This window comes from Lithobates pipiens, unplaced genomic scaffold (genome assembly GCF_037356315.1).
Source record: "Lithobates pipiens isolate NorthernLeopardFrog02 unplaced genomic scaffold, aLitPip1_a1.2 Scaffold_19, whole genome shotgun sequence".
Classification (NCBI taxonomy): domain Eukaryota; kingdom Metazoa; phylum Chordata; class Amphibia; order Anura; family Ranidae; genus Lithobates; species Lithobates pipiens.
The window spans coordinates 332,555,934-332,583,787 of NW_027507764.1; the positions used below are offsets into that span (position 1 = coordinate 332,555,934).

The 27,854-nt window shown below is 41.7% G+C and overlaps 1 protein-coding gene across 4 annotated transcripts in view; it reads left to right on the top strand.

Annotated features, from left to right (window-relative positions):
- RELCH (RAB11 binding and LisH domain, coiled-coil and HEAT repeat containing) overlaps window positions 1-27,854 on the top strand; it is a 208,430-nt gene that overhangs the window by 76,356 nt on the left and 104,220 nt on the right. For all 4 annotated transcript variants that reach the window (XM_077492057.1, XM_077492055.1, XM_077492056.1 and 1 more), the window contains 6 exons: window positions 1,620-1,733; window positions 6,380-6,571; window positions 8,700-8,791; window positions 19,152-19,451; window positions 19,703-19,778; window positions 24,356-24,451. In XM_077492057.1, the coding sequence (XP_077348183.1) occupies window positions 1,620-1,733; window positions 6,380-6,571; window positions 8,700-8,791; window positions 19,152-19,451; window positions 19,703-19,778; window positions 24,356-24,451 (870 nt within the window). The remainder of the gene's footprint in view (window positions 1-1,619; window positions 1,734-6,379; window positions 6,572-8,699; window positions 8,792-19,151; window positions 19,452-19,702; window positions 19,779-24,355; window positions 24,452-27,854) is intronic.

A 27,854-nucleotide genomic window follows, 5' to 3' on the forward strand; every position in this document is an offset into this window, starting at 1 on the left:
TGTACATTGTGTGTGTGTGTGTGTGTGTGTGTGTGTGTGTATCTGTATATATGTGTGTGTGTATGTATGTATGTATGTATGTATATATATATATATATATATATATATATATATATATATATATATATATATATATATATATATATATATATATACACACACACACACACACACACACACACACACACACACACACACACACACACACACACACACACACACACACACACACACACACACACACACACTATATATATATATATATATATATATATATATATATATATATATATATATATATATATATATATATATATTATAATATAATGTGTGTGTGTGTATATATATATATTGTGTGTGTGTGTATATATATATATGTATGTATGTTTATATATAATTTCTATTAAATGAATGTGTGTAGATATATATAATATAGTGTATTTGTGTGTACAGTATGCTTGCTGTATATTAATTTCATCATTCTCATGTATTTGTATTAATTGGTCCCTAGGTGAATTAATAGTAAACGCTTGCTAACAATTAAGAGTGCATAATCTCATAATAATTATCTTCCATTAGTAAATTAGATTTCCACTTAAGGTAAACTAGTCTGCAGGGGAGGGCGGTAAGGGAAAATATAATTGTAATCCAATATTAATGCATTATGGGACCAAACCCTGTAGCTCTCTCTGTAACCATCTCACCAATGGCCTGTACTATATATACAATTCAGATCCAATCTTAGCTAGCCTAATTAACAGAGCTGCTTCCTCACATAGGAAGATTCTGTATTATGCTGTTGTATCTTAAGGTCATTTTCTTTCTGCAACTGCATATCATAAAACGGAACTGGTTACCAGACTGGACATACAGTATATCACATTAAAATGAGGTGAGCAGGGCCCCCCCATTTAAATGTATTAAATATCCAGAGCTTGAACACTCTAATTTATCACGGTCAGTTTTGGAGAAGATAACCCTTTTGTTTGTCATTATTATTATTTTTTACAGTTATAATAGTCATTGCCCCTTGATGGTGAAGTGAACCATTGTGTGTATTACTAGTGTGCCCTTGGACTGGTCGATACTAAATCAAGTGTTAAAATTATATGGACTAATATTGCTCGTTTATTTAATTTTTTTAGTATGTTTATTTGCTTGGTTTGTCTCTTTCCAGTTTAAAGCCACCACTTCCTTTATGAGTTTAGGATTGCCTTTATCCCTGAGATCCATAATATTTGACCTGCCAAAGACTATATTTTAAGATTAAGAATTGGAGGCTTGCTTAATATACAATACAGTCTTGTTTCAAAATAACGATGGTAGGGGTTTTATGGAAGTGTTCTGAAATGAACAAACTGTCCTGGATTTCATATCGGAGTCCCTCCATAAGTATTTAGTCATCCAGATACATTCTATTTTTATTCTCAAGGGCAGCTCCAGAGGTGCCATATACTAAAAGGTGGGGGGCTTATATAGGCAAATTTTATTGGCTACACAAGTGAGTATTGGCAGAATTTTTCTTACCTGGTTGGTAGAGTTTTTCTTGAGCCCTCGCCTGTCAGTAAGTACACAAATATGTATAGCTTTTCTAACTGCTTTGGTTTGTTTTATTCTAGGAACCTATTAAAAATCTTGAAAAAAGAGCACTAAATTACCTTGTGAACGAGTATTTATTGGAAAATAACCACAAGCTTACTTCTATAACATTTTCTGATGAAAATGATGACCAGGTAATGTGTTAGTTACATTTAAGTACAATATGTTTATTTTTGGTTGTATAGAAACGCTAGAAGGTGCATAATCCTCAGGTAGAAAAACGGAGTATAAAAACAGTTCTGGGACTTTTTCTCAGGAAAGGGCCATTTTAGAACAATGTAATATGGAGGAATATCCTAGCAAGGCAAAAGGATATCCTTCTAACTGCTTATATTGTTCTTGGAATTTCCTTCCATAGTTTTCTATTAGATGCCAAATGCGATCTGACTGCAGATGCCATGACGTTATATACCATGAATTAATAAAAACTTTTGTACTGCTGATTTTCAAAGCACTTGTGTAGAATATGGAATTATTAAATACTCAGCGGCTCTTATGAAACATGGTGATATGTCCATGGTAGTCCACAATAGGTCAGCTGTATAAAAGTAACTATACAACGCAAGATGGTTTGTGTAAAATTGCTTTAAATCCTGTTCATGGGTGAATACTGTATGTCATGGGTTCACATGTCCAACAGATATTTTTTAAATGGATGTGGTGGCATTTGACCCTCCTGTTCAATAAACACTTAGGAAAAAAAACATTTTGTAGTCCTTTTCTTAGTCATTGTGATAGCAAAAAGCAGCAAGCAGCACACCACCATTAGATTACTGATAATTAACTTTCTGTATAGGTGTGCAGTTATGAAATGCAGGCAATAATAATTTTACTGTGTGTAACTTTTTTTTTTCTAGCTTTAGTGGTATGTGTTAATTCCGTAATTACACTATGAATATGTTTTTTTTTTTTTGTTTTTTTTTTTCTAATATTTAAAATGTAATATTTATGTAATCCATTTTTTATTTTTTTAGCAGCACCTTTTGTTTTTTTTTCCTTCTCACTAGTAAGCCATATTCATATCACATAGAGGGAATTTCTTCTGCTTGACTCCTAGTTAAGCCCCATACCTGCCATTTAGTAGTCCAACATCTGTCGTGAGTAGTGTTGGCGGCCTGAGGTTCCCACAATGGACAATTGAATGGTAAAGGCAGTGAATTAAATGAGTTTAGGTCCTCTGTATGCTTCTGCTCTAAAGCCCCATACACACTATCAGATTTTCTGCTGATTTTTGTCTTAAGATTTACTAAAACCATATAATATAAGGTCAAAACCTTAGGAGTTTCAATTTGTATGCAATCAGGCACGCCCTTACACTACATGGTTTTGGTAAATCTGAAGACAAAAACCAGCAGAAAATCTGATAGTGTGCATGGGGCTTAAGTTTCCGGTGCAAAGCAACGAATTTAACAATTACCAAATGTGTCCTTCTTAGCCCTGGTTCACACCAGTGCTGCTTTGAGATTAAGCTAATTTCAAAGCTGCAAATCTATGCAAGTCACAAAGAAATCCCAAAAAAGTAGTGCAGGAACCTTTTTCAAAGTCACTGCAGCTTGCTGGCAATAGGGTGGAACTTGTCATGCAATTTTGAATTGTCAAATTGCATGACAAATCGCACCAGTGTGAACCAGAGCTTATTGTGTTGTGAATTTGATAAAACAAAGAGGATGTTCACATTGAATGACAAATTGCCTTTATTTGAAAAATGAGACCCATGGATATAATACATTTCAGGAAAACAATGAAATGCATGGTAAGCTGGACTTGCGGGATGGATGAAGAGATGGAACACATCTCTTCACACACCTTTCTTTCTTTCTTTTCTTTCTTTCTTTTCTTTCTTTCCTTCTTTTTTTTCTTCTTTCGTCTTTCTTTCTTTCTTTCTTTCGTCTTCTTTCTTTCTTTCTTTCTTTCTTTCTTTCTTTCTTTCTTTCTTTCTTTCTTTCTTTCTTTCTTTCTTTCTTTCTTTCTTTCTTCTTCTTCTTTCTTTCTTTCTTTCTTTCTTTCTTTCTTTCTTTCTTTCTTTCTTTCTTTCTTTCTTTCTTTCTTTCTTTCTTTCTTTCTTTCTTTCTTTCTTTCTTTCTTTCTTTCTTTCTTTCTTTCTTTCTTTCTTCTTCTTTCTTTCTTTCTTTCTTCTTCTTTCTTTCTTTCTTTCTTCTTCTTTCTTTCTTTCTTTCTTTCTTTCTTTCTTTCTTTCTTTCTTTCTTTCTTTCTTTCTTTCTTTCTTTCTTTCTTTCTTTCTTTCTTTCTTTCTTTCTTTCTTTCTTTCTTTCTTTCTTTCTTTCTTTCTTTCTTTCTTTCTTTCTTTCTTTCTTTCTTTCTTTCTTTCTTTCTTTCTTTCTTTCTTTCTTTCTTTCTTTCTTTCTTCTTTCTTTCTTTCTTTCTTTCTTTCTTCTTCTTTCTTTCTTTCTTTCTTTCTTTCTTTCTTTCTTTCTTTCTTTCTTTCTTTCTTTCTTTCTTTCTTTCTTTCTTTCTTTCTTTCTTTCTTTCTTTCTTTCTTTCTTTCTTTCTTTCTTTCTTTCTTCTTTCTTCTTTCTTTCTTTCTTTCTTCTTCTTTCTTCTTTCTTTCTTTCTTTCTTTCTTTCTTTCTTCTTTCTTTCTTTCTTTCTTTCTTCTTTCTTTCTTCTTCTTTCTTTCTTTCTTCTTCTTTCTTTCTTCTTCTTTCTTTCTTTCTTCTTCTTTCTTTCTTCTTCTTTCTTTCTTTCTTCTTCTTCTTTCTTTCTTTCTTTCTTTCTTTCTTTCTTTCTTCTTCTTTCTTTCTTCTTCTTTCTTTCTTCTTCTTTCTTTCTTCTTTCTTTCTTTCTTCTTCTTTCTTTCTTCTTTCTTTCTTTCTTCTTCTTTCTTTCTTTCTTTCTTCTTCTTTCTTTCTTCTTCTTTCTTTCTTTCTTCTTCTTTCTTTCTTCTTCTTCTTTCTTTCTTTTCTTCTTTCTTTCTTCTTCTTTCTTTCTTTCTTTCTTTCTTCTTCTTTCTTTCTTCTTCTTTCTTTCTTCTTCTTTCTTCTTCTTTCTTTCTTCTTCTTTCTTTCTTCTTCTTTCTTTCCTTCTTTCTTTCTTTCTTCTTCTTTCTTTCTTCTTCTTTCTTTCTTCTTCTTTCTTTCCTTCTTTCTTTCCTTCTTTCTTTCTTTCCTTCTTCTTCTTTCTTTCTTCTTCTTTCTTTCTTCTTCTTTCTTTCCTTCTTTCTTTCTTTCCTTCTTTCTTTCTTTCTTCTTCTTTCTTTCTTCTTCTTTCTTTCTTCTTCTTTCTTTCTTTCTTCTTCTTTCTTTCTTCTTCTTTCTTTCCTTCTTTCTTTCTTTCTTTTTCTTTCTTTCCTTCTTTCTTTCTTTCTTCTTCTTTCTTTCTTCTTCTTTCTTTCCTTCTTTCTTTCTTTCCTTCTTTCTTTCTTTCTTCTTCTTTCTTTCTTCTTCTTTCTTTCTTCTTCTTTCTTTCCTTCTTTCTTTCTTTCCTTCTTTCTTTCTTCTTCTTTCTTTCTTCTTTCTTTCTTTCTTCTTCTTTCTTTCTTCTTCTTTCTTTCTTCTTCTTTCTTTCTTCTTCTTTCTTTCTTTCTTTCTTCTTCTTTCTTTCTTCTTCTTTCTTTCTTCTTCTTTCTTTCTTCTTCTTTCTTTCTTCTTTCTTTCTTTCTTTCTTTCTTTCTTTCTTTCTTTCTTCTTCTTTCTTTCTTTTTCTTTCTTTCTTCTTTCTTTCTTTCTTTCTTTCTTTCTTTCTTTCTTTCTTTCTTCTTCTTTCTTTCTTTCTTCTTCTTTCTTTCTTTCTTTCTTCTTTCTTTCTTTCTTTCTTCTTCTTTCTTTCTTTCTTTCTTTCTTTCTTCTTCTTTCTTTCTTCTTCTTCTTCTTTCTTCCTCTTCCATCTTATCCAGGGGTGTCCAACCTGCATCCCAAGAACGCTATGAATGCAGCCCAACACAAAATTATAATTTTTTCTTTCTTTTTTTTTTTTTCTTTTAAAAAAATGCATCTACAATAGCGAACACATGCAGCTATAGAAAATTTTGAATCTTTAATGGATTTTTATATAACTTTTTTATCTTCCCAAACTAAAATATCCCACTCTTCACAATCGCACCTTATTCGTGTCATCAGTTTTTGGCAGCACCTGGATTTGTGAGCAATTATTCTCAAGGACAAAGCACACGAAGGGCAAAATTTGAACCAAAATATCTGATATGCACCTTGAGAAGTAATTGAGAATTGCTGCTACATCCATCCAACCAACCAGATATTGATGCATTAGGTTATCAAAAACGCGTCAAATATGGCACTTGTTTTATGTTGCTCTTTTTTACTTTTATAATAAAAAATATTTAAAAAAAATGAATTTTTATTACTCAGACAGGTAATTTATTTGAGCAATTGTTACCTTGTGATCTGTCTGACTTTTTCTTATTGTTAGTATATTTTATGACCCGACGCAATTCCTCTTTTTCCATTGTGGCCCAGGAAGGTCAAAAGGTTGGACACCCCTGATTTAATCGTATAAGCTAAAATATATTCCAGTTATGTTACCGTGATATACAAATTCTTTTGTTATAATGGTTCCTTTTTTTTTTTCTATTACTACAAGGAATGCTTTATAAAAATTGCGATGACCCTGGGACAGGGTTTGCATTTTTGACTCAAGAAACCTGGTTGTGAATTGCAACATGTAAAAGTATATATGTCTTATGTTGTGTTTTGTGGATTGCTGTATTCAAAAAAAAATATTGAAAAGAAAGCGCAGAGGTTGTATATACTAATCGGTTTTAAGCCAGGTAATTGGAATCCTGACCCTCTGTACTTTTTCTTCAGGACTTTGAATTATGGGATGATGTAGGATTAAATATTCCAAAACCTCCAGACCTTTTGCAACTTTATCGTGACTTTGGAAGCCACCAGGCTGTAGTAAAAGACACTGCAGATGTTGCAGTTCTTGTAAAAGAAGATGACCTTGAGCCCCTTTCTAGTGCCCAGATATCCATAGTGGAACCCCAGGCTGTCCAGGTGAGATTTGTTTTATTTATTAAAGCTGAACTTCAGGCTCACATCATTTTTTAAATGATTGTACATTTGGGTTCTATTTTATGGTTTTGCCTAGGGTTGTCCCTATACCGATACTAGTATCTGTATCGGCACTGATACCGAGCAATTACCCTAGTACTTGTACTTGGGCAAATGCTCCCGATGCTTCACCCGATGCCTGGACAGTCAGCGGTGATCAGTGCGTGCGGGAGTTACAAGCTGCCCTCCCCCCAATAATTGTACATTTGTGTTCTATTTTATGGTTTTGCCTAGGGTTGTCTTGATAATGATACTAGTTTCTGTATCGGCACCGATACCGAGCATTTATCCGAGTACTTGTACTTGGGCAAATGCTCCCGATGCTCCCGATGTCTTTGACCACCTGCAACAGTGGCCTGTATGTTTGTTTTTCTGTTTCTGCTGACTCCTCCCACCATTTGCGGAGAGCATTTGCTTTAAAGGATAAGTTCACATTTGTGTAATAAATACATTTTTAAATTGTTTTTTTTTTTTTTTTTTTTTTTTTTTTTTTTTTTTACTATGAGCCTGCAAAGCATTGCACCCATGATCAGGAGATTGCGGGTGCAAATGACTGGAAAAACAATGAACTACTAGAGTGCTCAATAACCCCCTGATAGTTCATTGAGAACTACAAGCCGACAGCTGCAAAGGTTAACGGCACTTGTAGTTTTCACATTCACAGAACACAGTGAATGAATGACTGTGCCGGAGCAGTGTTTTTAAAATTGTGAGGGCAAGCGGAGGAAGAAGATTCCCCCTACTCGCTGTCTAAACACTGGATTTGGGGGGGGGAGGCTGGGTTGCGAAAGCTCATGCACCTATAACACCTGAATATGGGTGTACCATAAGGTACACCCATTATTCTTTTTAGGGCTAGTTCGCACCACAGAAACGCACTCCAGATCCATGCCGGATGCATTTCTGCATGTGTGTTTTTAACGCGTTACAGTGAGTTTTGATGCGTTTTTAATTCACTTTGGAATGCATTCCAGATGCTTTTTTTCTTCCCTTTGTTTTTTCACAGTTTTGGGGTCTGGTGCGTTTGTGTTTGTGTTGCGTTGCAGTTTGATGCGTTTTACCACATACCAGTCCAGTGCAGGAAAAATGCAGCATGTTCTATTTTTTTTTTCTGGACCTGACTGCACTAGTGTGAACTATGCCTTTTGGATGCACTGGACTGCTTGTGGTGTGAACTGGCCTTAATAACACCCCATGATGGTTTTACAGGGATCTCAAGATCTTGTATCTCCACAAGGAGTGAACGAAGAAATAAACATGATTCATTTTAAATTACAGGAGGATGAGTAGGGAGCTTTATAGAGCTAGATTACCTGGAGATCTGCTTTTAATTATGTTGCCCAATGTTTTGTATTTTTGACTGTATAAATTTGAACAAGTAACTGCAATTTTAGTTTTACACTTATTGGGATCATATGCACGTTCATATATGGGCCTGTTATCTCTAACCAGAAATATGGGGCCAAATACTTAAAAAAAAAAAAAAAAAAAAGTATATCATGAAACCAGTGGCGGCTGGTGCTCAAACGCTGCCCCGGTGCCTCATCAAACCCTGCTGCTGAGCCCACCCACCATCTGCCCAGCACTTATCCTGTCTCGGAGGGGCAGCGGGTGATGGCGGTAAACGGCGTCCTCCATGCTCCTCGATGTCTTCTCCTGTCCCCTTCCTGTCCTCTGCTATGATTGAACGCCTGGTAGGCATCCAATCACAGCGCCTGTTTCAGCCAATCGGGTGATGTCTAACAGACCCGATCACCTGATTAGTGGAGAGGTGGTTCGGTGTTAGGAAAGTGAATATTCATTCACTTTTCTAACACAGCTGGGTGAACTGCGAGCGCCAAGCATGACGCTCCCCGTTCACCTTTTTTTGACGCCTAGTAGAGCCTATGGCTCTAATCGGGTGCTCCAAAATAAATACCTCGCTGCTGTAATTCGCCTGAAAAGGGTGCTTGTTGAATAAATTACTATAGGTTTGTGTTACGCTGCAAATCACAGGGATTAATGGGGAAAGAATGTCTGTCTGTATTTGTTACTTAAGTGGAAAGTATATAATTTCACAATTTTTCTTTAGTCATCTGCAGTAGTTCAAGAACTAGAGGATAAAATCAGTCAGTGCAATGAAGAAAAAGTGGCTTTACTGGAACAAATTGCGACCCTCCAAAGGTATGTAGAACCGCGATTCGCATCGATCCACATTGTCCTAGAGCAGACACTGTCGTTTATTACAGAGTAAATATGAAGATTATTTCATGGCAATGGGGAGGTATGTGGTTCCATACTAAAAACTGTAATACCTTGAACCCAAATACGTACTCTTTATAAAATATAATTTTACTGTTCACTTCAGTGAAAAGAGCATCATAGAGTTAAAATGGTTAAAGGTAGGCCATGCATCTCTGTATGCATGTCACAAATAATTATGAAACTAATACATTATAGATCTTTGGCTTTCCTTCTTCAATGTCTTGAAGGGTGCATCCTCTTATGCGCCATAAGACAGTGGGACAATGGTTCCCTTTCCCGTGCTTCTAAATTCATGCACGGGGGGCTTACTAAAATGCCAAGTTCAAAATCCTCTTTGAGTGCGTTTTATAATAAGGATTTTACAGAAGAGGGGAAAGTAGACCTACCACGTAACAAGGATGTGGTCAGGAGACTAATGAAAGGGTGAGCCACTGAAACATTGGTGTAGCCAATAATTTAAGAAGGGCATATGATGTTAGAGATGACTGTACCAACAAATTAGGACGTTGTAATAATTATTCACTGGTCAGTATTGCACAATATGATCACTTACAACCAAACATAAATTCACAAAATGTATTAAAATACATTTACTGTATTTAATTGATGGGACTGTCCTTTCTCACTATATATGGAGCGCCGGATTACTATCTCTATCTATCTATCTATCTATCTATCTATCTATCTATCTATCTATCTATCTATCTATCTATATATATATATATATATATATATATATATATATATATACACACACACACATTTACATTCTAGTCCCTTTGGGGGGACCTAGCAGGGTAGCCTACATACCTATTGCCCTTTTTTGCCGTGGGCCATGACAGCTACTCGGGTACTCTCATGGGCCGTGACAGCTACTCGGATGGACCGTGACAGTTACTCGGGTACTCTCATGGGCCGTGACAGGTACTTGGGTACTCTGATGGGCCGTGACAGGTACTCGGGTACTCTGATGGGCCGTGACAGGCACTTGGGTACTCTGATGGGCCGTGACGGGTACTCGGGTACTCTGATGGGCTGTGACAGGTACTCGGGTCCTCTGATGGGCTGTGACATGTACTCGGGTCCTCTGATGGGCTGTGACAGGTACTCGGGTCCTCTGATGGGCTGTGACAGGTACTCGGGTCCTCTGATGGGCTGTGACAGGTACTCGGGTCCTCCGATGGGCTGTGACAGGTACTCGGGTCCTCTGATGGGCTGTGATAGGTACTCGGGTCCTCTGATGGGCTGTGACAGGTACTCGGGTCCTCTGATGGGCTGTGACAGGTACTCGGGTCCTCTGATGGGCTGTGACAGGTACTCGGGTCCTCTGATGGGCTGTGACAGGTACTCGGGTCCTCTGATGGGCTGTGACAGGTACTCGGGTCCTCTGATGGGCTGTGACAGGTACTCGGGTCCTCTGATGGGCTGTGACAGGTACTCGGGTCCACTGATGGGCTGTGACATGTACTCGGGTACTCTGATGGACTGTGAGTGACAGGTACTATGAGGGTTGGTTACAGGTCCTCTTTATTGGGGGGGGGTGGGGCAATCAGTGTGTACACGATCGGTGTGTGTTTACATTTTAGGGATTGGCTGTGAAACGATCACAGCCGATCACGTGGGTAAACAGCCGACCCATGGCTGTTTACCAGTGTCGTGACGAGCAGTGTTCCCGGGAACACGCCGCCACCGACGTGCAGCGTGCTCGTGATCACGCGCCGTGCACAGTGGGGGTGTGACCATCTGTGATCGGCCGTGACTTCATCACGGCCGATCACGTGGTAGACAGCCATACCCAATGGCTGTTTACCCCCTTCGGTGGCGAGCGGTGTCTCCGTGACACGCTGCCACCGAAGAAACAGGGATGTGCGCACACGATCGTGCGCATTCCCTGTTTAAACGGGAGGACGTCAAATGACGCCCTCCCGCCACAATAGGTGCGCCGCCTAGCCGTCATTTGACGGCCGGCGGGCGGGAAGTAGTTAAGGAAAGACTCACCACAAGATATTGGAGTAGTCTATGGGAATTTGTGCTCAATCGGCCAGAGCATTTGTGAGATAAGGTGATTTTAGAATAGAAGTCTCGGATGACAATCTTCATTCAAGTTTATTTCAAAAAGTGTTCAGAGCTTTGTTCCAGCTATTCAAGTCCCATCCCCCCCCCCCCCCCCCCTCACTCTAAACTTGTCAAAGCGTGTCTTTATGGACATGGCTTTGTGCACATTAATGTTGGAACATGAATGGTACTACACAAAACAATTGCCATAAGGTTGAAAGTGTCCAGTTATCCAACTTAGTGTTTCTCAACATTTTTCCAGTCGGGGCTCCCTTGAAAAGTATTTTAAGTCTTGAGGCACCCCTGTCCATGGCTTGGTTCATGTTACTGTGTGTCACACATACAGACACATGTACACACACACGTACATACAAACACATGTGCACACACATATTCAGACATGTACACACACACACCCCCCTAGATACATGCACGCACGCGCGCGCACACATGCACATACACATTCAGACATGTACACACACACACCTAGATACATGCACGCACACACATTCAGACATATGCACACACACACAAATACACACAAACGCATGTACAAACACACAAACATGGATAAAGCCTTTTAAAAAGTTATAGTACAGTACAGAGAGTAGAGCACACTCCCCCTGCCGTCTAGGCTCTTGTCTAGTTGTAAGGGCCTCTCCATCTGACTGCCTACACAAGCCTCTAGGGAGGTTAGGCAGCTTCATGACAGGGGCAACTGGAGGACCCCCCTTGGGGTTAATTTTTGACTGAGGTTTCGCTCCAACTGAAGGGATAAGCAACAGTCCCCCCATCTGCAAGCATCAAATCGATCGCGCCCTGAGTATTTCTCCCTCATTGCTGCAGGGCCACGAGGCAGAGCGTATGTTTTTTTTTTTTCCTCCAGGCACTGAATTCTGCCTGCTGTGTTCGGTCTAGTGCTCAGGGTGGACCCAGATTGTGGCGTCTTGCTCGTGGGACATGGTGATATCATCACTTCCGACCGGCGACATCTTGGTGGAGGTATGAGCAGTATACTACACTTCCGCTTGTGTCACGTCCGGGTGCATCTTGTTTGTTGCTGTGGGTGACATCACTTCCGGTTTCGCCATGGCACGTTTTTGGAACCTGGAACAAAAATCTGTGCCAAAAGTACATAAGCAAACTTGTAGCAAAATAATGCCTGGGAGTCTAAAATGATTAGTCTCTGTAAAAGATGTCCGACACCTTCCGCTCCCTTCAGTCTGGGGCTCAATCACGTTTTTTGTGCTTGATTTTGGGTGGATCCTGCAATGTATAATTGACTGGCTCTTGGACTAGTCCTCTATGCAAGGGCTGCATAGACAAACCTGTCTGCTTGTTATCACAGGAAGGTGGTGTACTTCTGACTACATTTCCAGGCTCAGGATGTCAGCAGCTTTAGGTTGCATTCACACATGAGTGTTTCAAAGTCGCGCGTTTTTAACGTGATATTGTACAGTTCACCAATGTAAAAAGCAGAAAAACGCCTGGAATCTGCCCCAAAGAAGCTTGTGTTCTTTTTTTTTTTTGAACTGAAGGCATTTTGTTTCAGGTGACAAAAGGCTCAGATGTGAACAGGTGCCATTTTGGGACTTTGCTTGTTGGCCGTTTTTCATGCATTTTTCGGGCATTTTATGAGCTGAAAACGCTCAGGTGTGAATGCAGCCCTAATTTTCTACCAGATCTGACCAGGTTAAGACCTTAGGAATTGAAAGTTTGGGTGCTTCTCATCTGAGTGAGACCTTCAGGTTTCCTTCAGTGTACGTCTCTATGGGTGACTCAGTCCAACTGAGCATCTGTCTTTGGCCAGGGAGGAGTGTAACCTGTACCTATTATGGGTTACCAGTGTCCACTATACACACCACTTTGTGTGCTCAACCTCACACTTTTTTACCTGAAGTCCCCCAGTACTTGCACTGGATAGATATTTAAAGCATTAGTAGCCACGGAGCAAGTTATGCCTAGGTCCTGGATTCTGCCAACTGCTTGATGGCATAACCATCAATTGTGTAGGCATTGCAGATCAGTGGGTATCTCTTAGATGAATACACCATGACTGACCTCGGGGTTCTGCATTATGCTAGTATTTTATCTCTATCATGAACCTACACATGAAATGGATAAATTGGGGGAAGTATCTCTGGTGGCTATAGTTAAACTAGATATCCTTTGTTGGCGAATTTCACATTAAACATCAATTTGCAATCTCAGACTCTGTGCATTTCATAAACGATTGCTCTGTCTATGTGGTGTTTCAAATTGCCTTCTTTTAGAAGCAGGCTTTGTTCCAGAAGTTGCTATATGATGGTGCACTATACAGGACACTTTATCCTTCTATGTTTTAGATAGACACGGGGGGTTCAGTTCTTTCTACTGCATTCATTTGAATATATTCAGATGGTAATTGCTCATGGAGGGCCCAGGAGTCTTGGCTGCTGAAACATCTTTGATGGTTCTGCAATACAGTATGTTTTGTCTCAATGTTATTTTGTCTATTTCTGATATTGTTTGGATGTGAACATACACATGAAGTAGACCAATATGTACTGTACATCTAGCTGCGAATGTTCAACTAATTTGTCACAGATCAAGGCTTTTGTCAATTATCTGTGACTATCTGTGACTGTTTATTTGATGGCCCCTGAGCAGAAGTGAATCTTAAAGCGCAACAAAGCCCATTGATTTAGGTCTCTAAAAAGTTACATGCCTAGATTGCTAACTGTCAGATTCGCTTACTGCATCAACCAAACTGTTAAACCATCAAATGGCAGGTGCCATGGCTGATCGCATGCGCAGCACCATGGCGGTTGCAGATCAGACAGAAGCCGCTTCCTTGGCTGTAAAGGATAATGGGATTTAATTCTGCTTTAAGGCTGTCAGAAGATCGTCTACAAACTCGGCAGTGCCTCAAAATGGAGAGCAACTGAGCATGTGCAAAGCAAGATGAGACAGTGTATTACTGGATCTTACACAGTATGGCCACTTTTTAACATTTTACCTTGCTACACCTGCAAAAGGGGCCAGCCTGAAGTGATCTAGTAGGACTTTGTTTTCTGTCTAAAACTCCACTTTAACAGAACGTGATGTAACAGTCAACATGAATGGTTTATCCTGTTACTGCTACAGGCTCAGTCTCTTTAAGCACGGATCTACCCAACTCTACTTATACCAGAATCCCAACTAGCCCTAGAGTCCTTGGGGGGCACTCAAATTAAAGTGTAAGTACACCCCCTATCGTTTTCAGCCAAGGAAGCTGCCATCTTTGCCTCTGTTTAATCTACAGTTGCCATGATGCTGCACATGTGATCAATTGAGAGCACAAGCAATGGGAATGTTACATTTCCGGCACGTGCTGTAAATGAAACTGTTTTATGGATGGGTTTACTTCTCCTTTAATACAAAGGAAGAACACCTGACATTTGCATTCAGATGAAGGGACCATTATATTGCGTATGCAAGAATGTACTATATGATTGTCCTTACATATTGGTTATATGTGTAGTAATGGATTGGCAGTCTAGCAATTTCTGTGTATTTCTTACTTTTGTGGTCAGAGGCCATACCTGGTCACCACTTTCCTCACTGATGGTCAAGGGCGTTGCTCCTTAGTCCATGCTTTAAGTATCTATTTGAACACATCAGAAGTTGCAGTGGAAATTATGGTCTAGGTATCATCGCATTCTACTATACTGTTTTATCCTTTATATGTCTCTATAGACCTTAAAGTAGTTCACTCCAAGTCAAGTATGGGTAATCTCTTAGCTATTTTCAGACCCAACCAGGGACAGAAATCGGCATCTCCATGCTTACAGTGCCTGATTGGCTGCTCATTGGATGGTGCCTGGGTGATTCTGGGGGCCAATGGCACTTAACAAGCCAAGTGACATTGCAGCAATGGTTTTGGTGGCCACTTTTAAGGGTGGCAGTCTAATCACTGCTGGGGGGGGGGGGGGGGGTGGGGGTGGGGGGGGGGGTTTGGTCCCTATTGTCTTCCAGTGCGTGGAGCATTATTCCCATGGAGCACACAGTACGAATCTTAAAACTGATTCAATTTAGGGGTTCCCTGCTGCTCTTCAAAGTTTATATGTAGAACCTCTAAGTGAAGTCGGAGGTCATTTCACATCACCTATGGACAGAGGAAGGGTGTCTCCTCAACTCCCCAAAGCTGGTAGTTAGATCAGACTAGCATGTCTCATATCTACCAATCTCAACCAGGTACCACCCAAGGGAATCACAGCCCATTCTACCAGGCCTGGTCATTATATGTGGAAAAAGCAGGAGCTATGCCAGCTGAGATCTGCCAGGTGGCAACCTGCTCAAGCTTCAGTACCCTTACAAAACCTTACAGGATATATTTCCTGTCCAGCCAAGACTGATCTTTAAGTAGTAGTAGTTTTTCTTGCTAAATCCTCCCAGGTGCTGCTCTGGAAAACTGAGTTGGGTACCTGGTAATTCCTTTTTCTAGGAAGTCTTCCAGGGCAGCACTCCATATGTATTATTTTTAGGTGGAAGTTTTATGGAAGGATGTTTTATATTTGCCTGTTGTTCCTCTGTTACTTGTATATTACTGAGGTATGTGACAGATTTTTAAAATGGTGGATGGAGGTTTTAGGTGGGAGGAGCCATATCTCTCAGATGCTGCCCTGGAACACTTTCTAGAAAAGGAGGCGGGGCTGGTGCAAGCATTTATGACACCCTAGGCCTGTGATGGCGAACCTTGGCACCCCAGATGTTTTGGAACTACATTTCCCATGATGCTCAGTTACACTTATGAGTGCATGAGCATCATGGGAAACATCTGGAGTGCCAAGGTTCGCCATCACTGCCCTAGGCGAAACCCCATTTTGCCACCGTCCTTGGCTCCACCCCTGACGCCACCCCTTTTGCCCTGCCCATGTATAACCCACCTTTTTATAACGGCTATAATGACTGTTACCATTTTGGGGGTGGAGTCGGTCACTGGCCTGTCGCATGATATGCATGCAGCGTATGTAGGAGTGGTGGGGGGGGGGGCACGACATGGCACTGGTGCGGCATCCCTGACTGATATGCGCTCTAGGCCAGTGCCTACCTTGTCTATAGGTAACGCTAGCCCTGTACATGGGGTATGTACACAGATAATCAAGGCACTGATGATCAGTGCCACCTATCAGTGCCCATTAGTGCTGCCCATCAGTGCCCATGGGCACTAAGTGCCACCTATATGTCTCCATCAGTGCCACTTATCAGTACAAGCCTCATCAGGGCCCATCAGTACAGCCTCATCAGTGGAGAACCCCTCATAATGAGCATAGCAGGGGTTCAGACCTGGAAACAAAGCACAGGGATGGTAGGAACCCCTCATAATGGGCACACCAGGTGTACAGACCCCTGGATAGGAGGGGCAGCATTTACTGGAACTTATTGCCTATATTTTCTTCCTGCAGTAGCTGACTGCTGGTGGAAGGGAGAGGAGGAGAAGACCCTTTTTAGATGCTGCAAGTGAAGGGAAATACAGCCCAGTTCTAATAAACGCTGCACTAGTATCAGAAGTAACCAGGAGAATACATAGTGACTAGTGGGCAGCAGCCTAACTTGTAGGAAGTGTGTTCCATGAATGAATGAATGAAATACTTGTATAGCGCACAATGCGAACTGAATCGCCTCTAGGCGCTGTGGCGAGCTTTGATCATCTGCTAAAAGAGGAAGGTCTTGAGTTTTTTCCTAAAAGCCAGGTGATTTTCTTCCAGGCGGATGTTGATTGGTAGAGCATTCCATAGCCGAGGCCCTTGGACAGCGAATCTCCGATCACCCTTGGATTTATACCGGGCTTTGGGCACGAGGAGGAGGTTTTTGTTGGCTGATCCAAGACTGCGGTTTGGTGTGTAATGATTTATTTTCTCCATTAGGTATTGCGGAGCTTCTCTATGCACGCATTTGTGGGTGAGGCAAAGGGTCTTGAACGTGATCCGATTTTTTACGGTTAGCCAATGTAAGCTCCTCAGTGAAGGAGAAATGGATTCCCAGGGTTTTTTTCCTGTTATCAGCCTTGCTGCCGTGTTTTGGATCAGTTGTAATCGCGCAAGTTGATATTGTGGTAATCCTATGTAAAGCGAGTTTGCGTAGTCCAGTCCTGAATTAATGATTGTTCCAACTACCACTGCTTTGTCATTCTTTGGGATAAAAGGGATGAGTCTGCGAAGCATGCGCAGATGATGGTGAGATCGACTGACTACAGATCCTATTTGCGCATCCATTGACATTTGTGCGTCTAAAATAACCCCGAGACTCTTCGCTTTGGTCTTTGGGGAGATAGTCTGCCCAAAGACGGTTGGTGGAGACCAGGAGGTTTTGGTTGCGGGCTTATGATTTGGGTGTAAGATAAGAAGCTCTGTCTTTGATTGGTTCAGCTGGAGGGAGTTGGTGGTCATCCAGTCCTCTATTGATTTGAGGCAGTTTTCAAGTATTTGTTGGTGATCTTTTTTTCCATTGATCCGGAAATAAAGTTGCGTGTCGTCAGCGTAAGAGTGGAAGCAGAGATCTGAGCATCTGAGCATCTGATGATTTGAAGGAGTGGGCGAATGTAAATGTTGAAGAGAACGGGTGACAACGGAGAGCCTTGAGGGACTCCGCAGGTGACTGCCCGAGTTTTGGAGAGGAATTTTCCTAGTTTCACTGTCTGTGACCGATTTCCTAGGAAGGACGCGAACCATTGGAGATCTATGTCTTGGACTCCGGCTACTTCTGTGAGGCGGACGAGTAGAGTATTGTGATCTACTGTATCAAACGCTGCACTTGGGTCTAGCAGTACGAGGAGACACGGCTCTCCGTCATCTGCTGCTTCGAGGGCGTCATCCCAAATCTTGAGGAGAGCTGTTTCTGTTCCATGACCCGGGCGGAAGCCTGATTGCAGCGGGTCCAGGAGTTTGTGAGTATCCAGGTGAAGTTGTAGCTGATGTACTACAGCTTTCTCTATGATCTTAGAAATGGTGTTGAGGCTTGTAATCGGCCTACGGTTGTTTGGATCCTGAGGGTCCAGGTTTGGTTTCTTGAGTAGAGGTTTGACGATGCCTTGGGTGGTCACCAGCAGAAAAAAGAAGCTTAAAGAGAGCCAACACACTGACCACCTGGCACAGCACTAATATCAGCTCCAGTAACCGTTACTAACAGCATGCGTACCAGGACCAAGCACTCGCCTACATTTTCAGCTTGCGACCTGTGCATTGTGACCAGGGAGGAACATTCCAGGGAGCTCAGGGTTATCAGGAGGAAGAGCTAAGTTGAACGCTGGTGTGTCATTCCGAAGGAACGGTTTACTGTCCTATAATGGGGGAGGGCTGAGTGAGTACAGTATGTAGTTTTCAGAGCAGTCAGTTGTGTGTGTGTGTGTGTGTGTATAGGGTGGCATTTACAAACACCAGTCATTGTATTTTCCTCCTCTAATGTCTCCCTATACACAGGATGTGCAACTCCCCAGCTAGGACTTTATCAGTGTGTATCTGTGTGTGTGTCAGTGCCCAGGACCAGTGTCTGGAGCTGATAAGACACTTCCAGGCCAGGCTGCTCTGTGTATTGTTGGTAGGAAGGGAAGCGCAGATCGCTCCCATACAGTGCGGAGCAGCTCTATCAAAAATCTTCTGCTTTCCCCAGTGACTTGAGCTGCACCGTCTCCGCACTCCTCCCCTCCTCGTGTTTGTCAGTCCTCTTAAACTGACACCCGGCTCTACACACAAGGCTGTGTCTTCTCCTCACCAAAGAGCTGTGTACACAGCAGCTGCAGTTGCGCCATAGGCAGCTGCCTAGTCCGCCTAGTGGTAGCACCGGCCCTGAAAGGAGTTGCCAGGTACCTAACTTTAGTTTCACTTTTTTGAGGCTGACCAAACAAATTTCCAGTGCGGATGTACGGTTTGGCTGGGGCTTCTGGAACTAGGGCTCAGCCTTTCTCTACCATGATCCCGCGGCACCCCTATGGACATGCTTTGGCACCCTGGGTGAGATAGGCTGGTCTAACTTGTTCCTTTGTGCAGCAGCATTAACAATGCCCTTCACTGGAAACCCCTCAACTCAATAGACTGGAGAAGTGTCAGCATTCATTTGGCTGTATATAATGTATACATATACTGTATTTTTAAAAGCAAAATATTGCGTTTCATTGTGTTGGTTTTTTTGTTTGGAGAAAACTAGAGCTTTTAACCTTAACACTTGAAGACCATTCTATTTCAATGTAAACATGGTTTGGTTTTAGGGAACTTGAGGTTCTAAAGACAAAGCCAGTGACAGATGTGTGTCCTGAAAAGCCAAGGCTGTCTGACAAGTTGCAGAGTCAAACGTCGGTGGAAAGTGATCCTTACATGGATATAAGAATGTCAGACAGTGACAGCAAATGTGACCGGACTGAGGAAAGCCAGATTATGGAGCCGTCAGAAATAGACTTCCAACTGGCTGAGGATATTCCACCCATTGCTGACCTGTCACATATTACCAAAAGGGTACTTCTTACTACTCCGCCTCTTAAAGATGGCATCCAGTTTGACCAACCTAACAGGTAAGTAGTGCAAAGATAATCAGGTGTGTGTGTTTTTTTGTTTTTTAAATGAGCCTTGCACAGAGTTTGTTCGGCTAATATATGCCCTCGCTGATTGCTCCCTGCAAGGCTGACAAACATTTATCCTGACAACACACTGATACAAAATGAATAGTCCTTTTCAGCTCCCCCATTTCTTTTACACCTTAAATGTTGACTTTATGCCCCATGTATCTAAATTTATTATTTTAATTTTTTTTACTTTTTCACAGAAAACTGTCCCCAGCTTTTCATCAAGCACTACTATCTTTTTGCCGAATGTCAGCAGACAGTCGTTTGGGTTCAGAGGTAATATAAAGATGCTTAAATAATTAGTTACAACAAAAGCATGTAACTTTTTAAGAGTCTTCATCTTACAAGATGGCTTCACGTTGAAACTTTATCCCCCTTTACCAACTGGGACAGGAAGTAGATTTTAGGAGGCCCCACCTGACCACATATCAGTGTTTTTGCCATTCCAAGGGATAGACACAGATTACAAGATCTTATTGGCCTAGAAAGAAGGACAATGAATTTGATGTGTAACTTTGATCCATCCAGATCCAAATGGTGCATTTCTAAAGCTCCTGCAAGCATGCAATCACCCAGAAACATGTACAAGTCATAGGTATTGTGTTGGGTTCTGCAAGGTCTTGTATTTTGATCTTATATTCCCAGTATGGTATGTGTAATGTTGGGTACCTTTATTTTGGTTTCATCAACCCACTACTGTATGAGATCTGTATCCCTATCACTATAAATATTGGAAATTCTGAATAACAAACATTGCTGATGCGCAAACTACAAGGTTACAGTCTGGTTTGGAGAGCTCTGGTAAAGCGGACTATGGCTTTGCATTTAAAGCTTCTGATACAGCTAGCTATAAGAAGTCTGAAGAAAAATGTTGCTCTAAACATGGGCAAAAAAATATTTGCAAGATGTGGCTTTCCCGATGTCCCTCTACTTAGAGACTGCTTGGGAAAAGAGCTCTCCACAGTTTTCAGAATCCCCTAAACTTTCATGTGTGGCCAACATTTATTAGGCATGCAAGTTGGTCACCATCTAAATTTTAATGGTACCTTAGATCATTTATAAGCATGTCTAGAACAAATTGATATAGCTATAGACATGGAAACTTTCAGCCGCTTCCGTTGGCCAAACATTTCACCTGTATGTCTATTCGTCCATTGTGTTATTCAAAAAAGATTGTTTGCAAATCACGAGCACATTTACCAGAAAACATCATTGCAATACTAAAAAATGTATTTTTTTCAAAGTACATTTTTGTACTGTAAAGAAAAACAAAAAAAAGCTATTGTTTTTATAAATCTTTCTTCTCAAAGATTGTCCACAAATCAGATTTTTCGCTGTCTGATAGCCTATGAAAACCTTTCCTTTCACTATTGCAACCTTTTTTGTTATAGTGATTTGCCTAATCTGGAGAGTCTTTTCTCCTCTCAAGCATTTTACCTAGCAATATCTTAAAACCAGGCAGTCCCCATAGTGGAGCTGGCCATTTCTTGTTTTAACAAGACTCCGGTCCCAGTTGAGGACATCCCAGTGTTTGGAGATCCAGTGGCCAAAAGGCTATAAACCCTTTCCAAAGCTTGATTCACTCTTGCAGGCCTGCCCTGCAAACAGCCATTGCTGCAAAGTCCCTCTCAGATGTTTGGTCCAAGAATATGTCTTGAGATCCTGGATCTAGCCTAATGGATTCCTCTGCCCCAACCGCCCCCCCCCCCCCCCCCCCAACAGCTGGAGATCATACACGTTGCTGTGCTGTATGGTGTTGATGGGTTGCTGGATAGTTTCCTAATATCAAAAATGTATTCGATCTTCATGTGGAAGACCCCTTTTGGCTCAGATGCTACTAGTCTGTGGAACAGCAGTGCAAAAAGTGCCGTCTGTGCCTGCCCTTTGATGGGAAATGCCTCTTGAGTCTCTAGACTATAATACTACACCACCAGGGGCAAGAGCACCCTTTTACCCCCCAAAGTGATGCCTAAGCCTATATCTGGGAAACCTTTCCTTTTTCAGAGGTCACTTGCCTCTCAATCCTTGAAAGCCTTTGTGCAAGGTGTGCCTCATATTGCTCCTGCTATTCATTTGCCCGTGACTCCGTGGGATCTCAGGCTGGTCCTATAAAATTTCCAGAAGGCAACCTTTGAACCTATCAAGGATGTTCCCCTGTCTAGTTCCCCTCATAAAATTATGTCCTCATTGCAATCACCTCTGCGAGTTGATTATTTGTGCTGACAGCCTTAATCTATAAGGAAACTTTCCTTGTGCTGCAAAGAGAAATGGTTGCTTTGGGGCCTAAGGCATTGACATTTTTCTTCCATCTTATGTTCCCCAAAGTCCCTCCACTGTCAGGATGTGATGAGTGGTGTTCTCAGCTACAGCTTTTTTTTTTTTTTTTTCTTATGTCCCGATGCAGTTTTACGGTTCATAGTTTGTTCGTACCACACCCTAGAACAGGGATCTCCCAGCTCTACAGTCCCTCAGCTGTTGTGGAACTCCACGTCCCATGAGGCATTGTAAAACTGACATTCGCAGACATGCCTAGGCATGATGGGAATTGTAGTTCCTGAACAACTGGAGGGCCATAGTTTGGAGACCGCTGCCCTAGATTAACAGAGTATCTGCTGTAACTGATATACCCATTTAGAAAAAAAATGTATCTACACCTCCTAGGCTTTTATCTAGTGTGTATATATAATAATTTATTGTGCAGGATGAACAAAAAAATCTAGATTTACGCTTAAAATTTATTTCTGGGAAATGTTCTACAATAGTACCCAGGCAATGCCCTCCCTGATACAGATTTAGTGACTCTATGATTTCTATACTTTTTAATTTGCAAAAACAAAGGCAATGTGGCTAATAGGGCCTTTTAAAGTCTCCACTTCATGTCCTTTCTTGTAGATGGGGACATTTTATGAGTGGTGCTGTCATGGAAGATTTCTAGAAAGAAAATGAACTGTGAATAAACTGTAGTTTTCCACAAAGGTGGTGACAGTTATATTAAAGGTTAACTCCAGTCAAATAGCTAACATACATAAAGTAAAAGGGAGGTTTTTTACCACCAAAGGATTTGGATTTCTGTCAACTTAGTCCTTGGATTTCCACAGTCCACACCATCAGATGAAGGACTCTGTTAGTTTTGACTGTAGAACGTTGGTTACAGTTTTGATTGTAAAAGGGATACAGTGGTATCCTCTTCCCACCTCTAGCCTGTTAATTGGTTAGTGAAAGAGCAACCGCAGATCGATGAGGTCACCTTTCTGCATGAGAGCAGCGGCTTTCCCGAGTCTCTCTCTCCCTCTCTCTCTCCCCCCCCTCTCTCTCTCTCTCTCTCTCTCTCCCTCTCTCTCTCCCTCTCTCTCTCCCTCTCTCTCCCTCTCTCCCCCTCTCTCCCCTCATTGGCTCACACAGTAGTGAGCGGGGGTGGGAGCCATGCCACACTCTGTGTGTGAATGGACCATGTCCATTCACAAGAGCACCACTCGGGAGCTAGCCCGCTCATGTGCCCCCCTAGCAAGAGGCTTCTGATTGGGTGCACTTGGCAGGGGGGAGGAGCCAGGACTGCCAGCGGGGGACTCAAATAGAAGAGTAGGTATGCTTGTAGGTAAGTTACAACCTTTTATAATCGCTTTAAATGTACCGTATATACTCGAGTATAGGCCGACCCGAATATAAGCCGAGGCCCCCAATTTACCCCCAAAAAAACTGGCAAACTTATTGACTCGTGTATAAGCCGAGGGTAAGACATGCCTGTCCATCCCTGTGTGTGTGTCCGTCCATCCCTGTGTGTCCGTCCATCCCTGTGTGTCCGTCCATCCCTGTGTGTCCGTCCATCCCTGTGTGTGTGTGTCTCCATCCATCCATCCATCCCTGTGTGTGTGTGTGTATCCGTGTGTGTGTGTGTGTGTGTGTGTGTGTGTGTGTGTGTGTGTGTGTGTGTGTCCAGCCTACCTGTGTCCTGAGCCTTTGTCCCGAGCCTCCGTCCCGTGCCGAGCCTCCTTGCCTCCGTGCCTCGCCGCCGTGCCTCGCCGCCGTGCCTCGCCGCCGTGCCTTGCCTCCGGTCCCGTCCCGTGCCGTGCCGTCCTGTGCCTTGCCTCCGTCCCGTGCCCTCTTCGTTCGTCGGCGGCCATTGTAAAATTCAAAAGCTGCGCCGCCGCCTTCGCCTGTGATAGGCGGAACACTGAATTTCCCAGCAGCCTGTGTTCCGCCTATCACAGACGTCGTATCATCCTCGTCCGTAGTACGAGGATGATACGAAGTCCGTGATAGGCGGAACACAGGCTGCTGGGAAATTCAGTGTTCCGCCTATCACAGGCGAAGGGGGAGCCGGAGGCGCGGCTTTTGAATCAGAATGGCCGCTGTCTGTCTGCTCGACACGCTGATCGAGCGGGCAGACAGCGATGACTCGAGTATAAGCCGAGGGGGGCACTTTCAGCCTCAAAAAAGAGGCTGAAAATCTCGGCTTATACTCGAGTATATACGGTATTCTATATTTGTCTGGAGTTTAGCTTTGACTAAAATAGGGTTTTTATAGACCATTGCTCTGTAACGTGTAGACTTGTAAACTTTAAAAAGTGCTTTCCCTTGTCACCATAATGATTTTTATTACAGAAGGCAAGATTATCTTTTAGTTTGATAGATATTCCAACTCTTTTTGTCATGCAATACAACACATATGATATTCTACTATTTTGAAAAAAAAAAATTAACTGATGGCGTATAAGGCTCTGTTCTGTTCCTATGTCTACGAACTATTGTTGGCTTTGTTTAGCCACAGGCTACTTGGTAATAAAAAGAAGTTTGTGTGGAATTGCAGGTCTTATTGAATACCCGGTCACTATAACACTGCTTATGTATTGCAGGTGTCCCGCATTGCTGACAGTGAGAATGGAGTCATGCTGATGCTGGGCCGCTGTCTTCCTCATATTGTCCCAAATGTACTTCTAGCAAAAAGAGAGGTATGGAAAACCTATATAGACTAATCTCTGCTTAGATTACCGAGATTAAGAAAACCTAAAATAGTAAAATAATTCAGTTGACAGTTTTATTTCCATGCATGCTTCTCCTAGAGAATGGTTGTACATCTGTGCCAGGTGAGTTTGGTAGTGTATCCTGGATTCCTAGCACATTATCCCTTATCCTTCACAGAATAACGCCGGCTGTGTCTGTATCCCCGTCCTTTCCATCAACGCATATAACATATGTCATGTGATCATATACTGTATGTATATGTGTGTGTGTGTATATATATATATATATATATATATATATATATATATATATATATATACACATACATACATACATACATACATACACATGTCACAATTTGTCATGTTTATGTGTTTTCTACTTCACCACATCTTTAAAGGGATCCTTTACTATGAGAAGTATGTAGGCTGCCTTTGCTGCTGGTCTTCTGAGAATGTTTGTTGTCTGGCTTCCTCTGGCTTTCCTCCTAAAATATTAAAGCCAGGTGATCTGCATTACAGCCAGACAAGTTGCATTTATAAACGGCAAGGTCAAGAGTGACGGACTATATACTTATCCCAGTACAGGATTATATAATGGCAGGCTAGTTTAAGTGGAACTTCACTCTTTCAATGAACTTTAACTATTTTTAATCCTTAAGCTGCATTAGTAAATAGTACAGTATATTTTCTTTACTTGTTTAAATCCCTTTTTATCTATGTATTCAGTTAATCCTGGTTTCTACTATGCCTAGGATACAATGTCATACATTCCAGAAGTCTGGGGAGGGGGGGTGCATTCTCAACTAAGCACACCCTCCTGCCCGCATGCCTGAGTTAAGGGCAAATGGATTCAAGAAAGTTAGTTACATGAATCATCTGCCTTTACTCAAGATGGCCACTAAGCACACCCTCCTGCCCGCATGCCTGAGCTAAGGGCAAATGGATTCCAGGAAGTTAATGCTACATGAATCATCTGCCCTTACTCAAGATGGCCACAGTCAGAAATGCTAGGGGGTGTTTTGCACAGCGATTTCTCAGCAAACTAAAGCTTGGAGACCATGCATGGATGGGGGTGTTTTGTTTTGAATGATAAAAACTACTTAAACCATGTTTTTGTTTTGTGGCGTTCATATACAGTGTAGATCCTCTTTAAGCATATAGCTGTGTTATACAAGTTTATAGATTAATTAAAATCAATATGACAAAGCAAGCTGTGCATTTAAAGTACAGTTACTCATATCAACCAGCCAGATTTTAGTTTGTTGATCTTGGATCATTGTGATGCATTCTGATTGATTTATGCAGTTCAATTACATTGCAATTTTCCTGTCTATATTTCTAAGCCGCGGTTCACACTGAAGCGATGTGGGGGAATCAGATTACTGTGCAGTTCCCGCAGTGCATAGCAATTGAACTGTGTTCAGGCAATCTGCTGCAGGTGTCAATTAAAAGTTGACACCCCAAAAGCAGCAAGCAAAATGCAATGTGTTAGCCTGAACCAGATCGCATGGGTATGGGCTTGTCCACACCTTTTTCGTGTGGATGTGGAGTGATTTGAGCCACTCAAAATGAATGGGCTCAGATCGCACCGCACAGAATTTAAATGTGATTTGCTCAGGAATGTGGTACTATTCCTGTGCAAATCAGTGTGACCCTGGGCTTTTTTTTTTTTCTTCCCCATTTCAAAGGTTGTGCCCATAGATGCAATAACTTTTTGGGAATGAAGGATCTGTTGTGAACAAAATGGCCATTACGAATAGATATCGTTTAGGAAGGATGAAAATCTCAGTCCTAAAATAACCACGTTGGTGTAAGTACATAGCTATCTTTGTCGGAGTTACCAAAATTGGAGCATGCAGAATCTGGTGCAGCTGTGCATAGTGACCAATCGGCTTCTAGGATTTATTATCAAAGCTTAATTGAACAAGCTGAAGTTGAAAGCTGATCGGTGACTATGCACAGCGGCACCAGATTCTGTGTGCACCAGTTTTAGTAAGTATCCCCTTTTGTTTCCCCAAATAGCCTTGAAGTTTATCAGGTGTGCCAAACAACTGAGTTGTATAAGTTTGAGAACTGGAATACCTGGTTTAGGCCCCTTTCACAAGGGGCAGATCGGTTTGACGGACTCTGCTTGCTCAGCAGGGATTGCTCTGCTGAGTCAGCGGATGACAGGTCTGTCTCTGCTCGCTGTGCTTAGTGCTGTCGGAGTCCTGCTCTCCGCTATGGGGAGATCAGATGAAAACAGACTGCCTGTGCGTTTTCATCCAATCTGCCAGATGGATGGAAAATAGGACTGCCATCCGCCTGGATTTGGCGGACAGGATCGGATCGGATAGTGTCAACAGACATGTCACCGCTCCATAGGGGTGAATGGAGCGTCTGATCAGGTGCGCCTGAAAAACTGACAAGTGAACCAGATCACACAGCCCATGAAAGGGGCCTTAGGTTTGTTGAACCTGAAGGAAAATAGCTTGATTCTGTAGCTGCAGAGTATGGCCACTTGAGGGCAGTATAAACAAGTACAGCAACTGTGATCAAGATATCGCCCACAGAACTCTGGCAATTCAAATTGGATATTTTTTGATTAATTCTTTCATATAAGAACTCGGCTGTGTTATTTTAATTAAGTAATGCCAACATACATTAACAAAAAAAAAAAACCTCATTAAATCTCCCACTAAAATCTAAATAGAATATTAAAATGGGTGTAGTGTAGTTGAACCCTGGGAAATTAATGCAGGTGAATAGCTGCCAAGTGTTTGATTCTCAATACAGTTATTGTGAAGTTCTTTATATTCTGTGGACATTTAAAGGTTAATGTGAACCCGTAAGGGTAGAGAACAGGAAGTGCCATCGCTGACTTTGTTATAGAGATCAAAGATTCTGACTTCACTTTCTGCATGTTTTCAGACTACGGTGGAACCTTGGATTACGAGCATAATGCATTCCAGGAGAATGCTTGTAATCCAGAGCACTCAGGTATCAAAGCAAGTTTCCCCAAAGAGGTCAATGGAAACGAAGATAATTTGTTCCGCATTGACTTCTATGACATACAATACTGCATGTGGCCTGGGGGGGGGGGGCTGCGGCTGCCGGAGAGCCTCGGAAATACTCGCGGATAGATCAGCTGAACTCGGAAAGGCTCAAACACTCAGGGACAGAGTATTTCCGAACGGCTCCAAACCATTCCGAGTGTCCCTGGTGCCCCCCGCACCTCTAGCCAAATGCGATACTGTGCTGCCCATTAGCTTGAATACTGCTCGTTTTGCGAGACAACACTCGCTAACTGAGTCAGAATTAAGAAAAAAAAATAGTTGGTCTTCTTTCAAAAAGCTTGTTAACCACATTACTCGTAAACCAAGGTTCCACTGTATTGAAATGGGAGGAT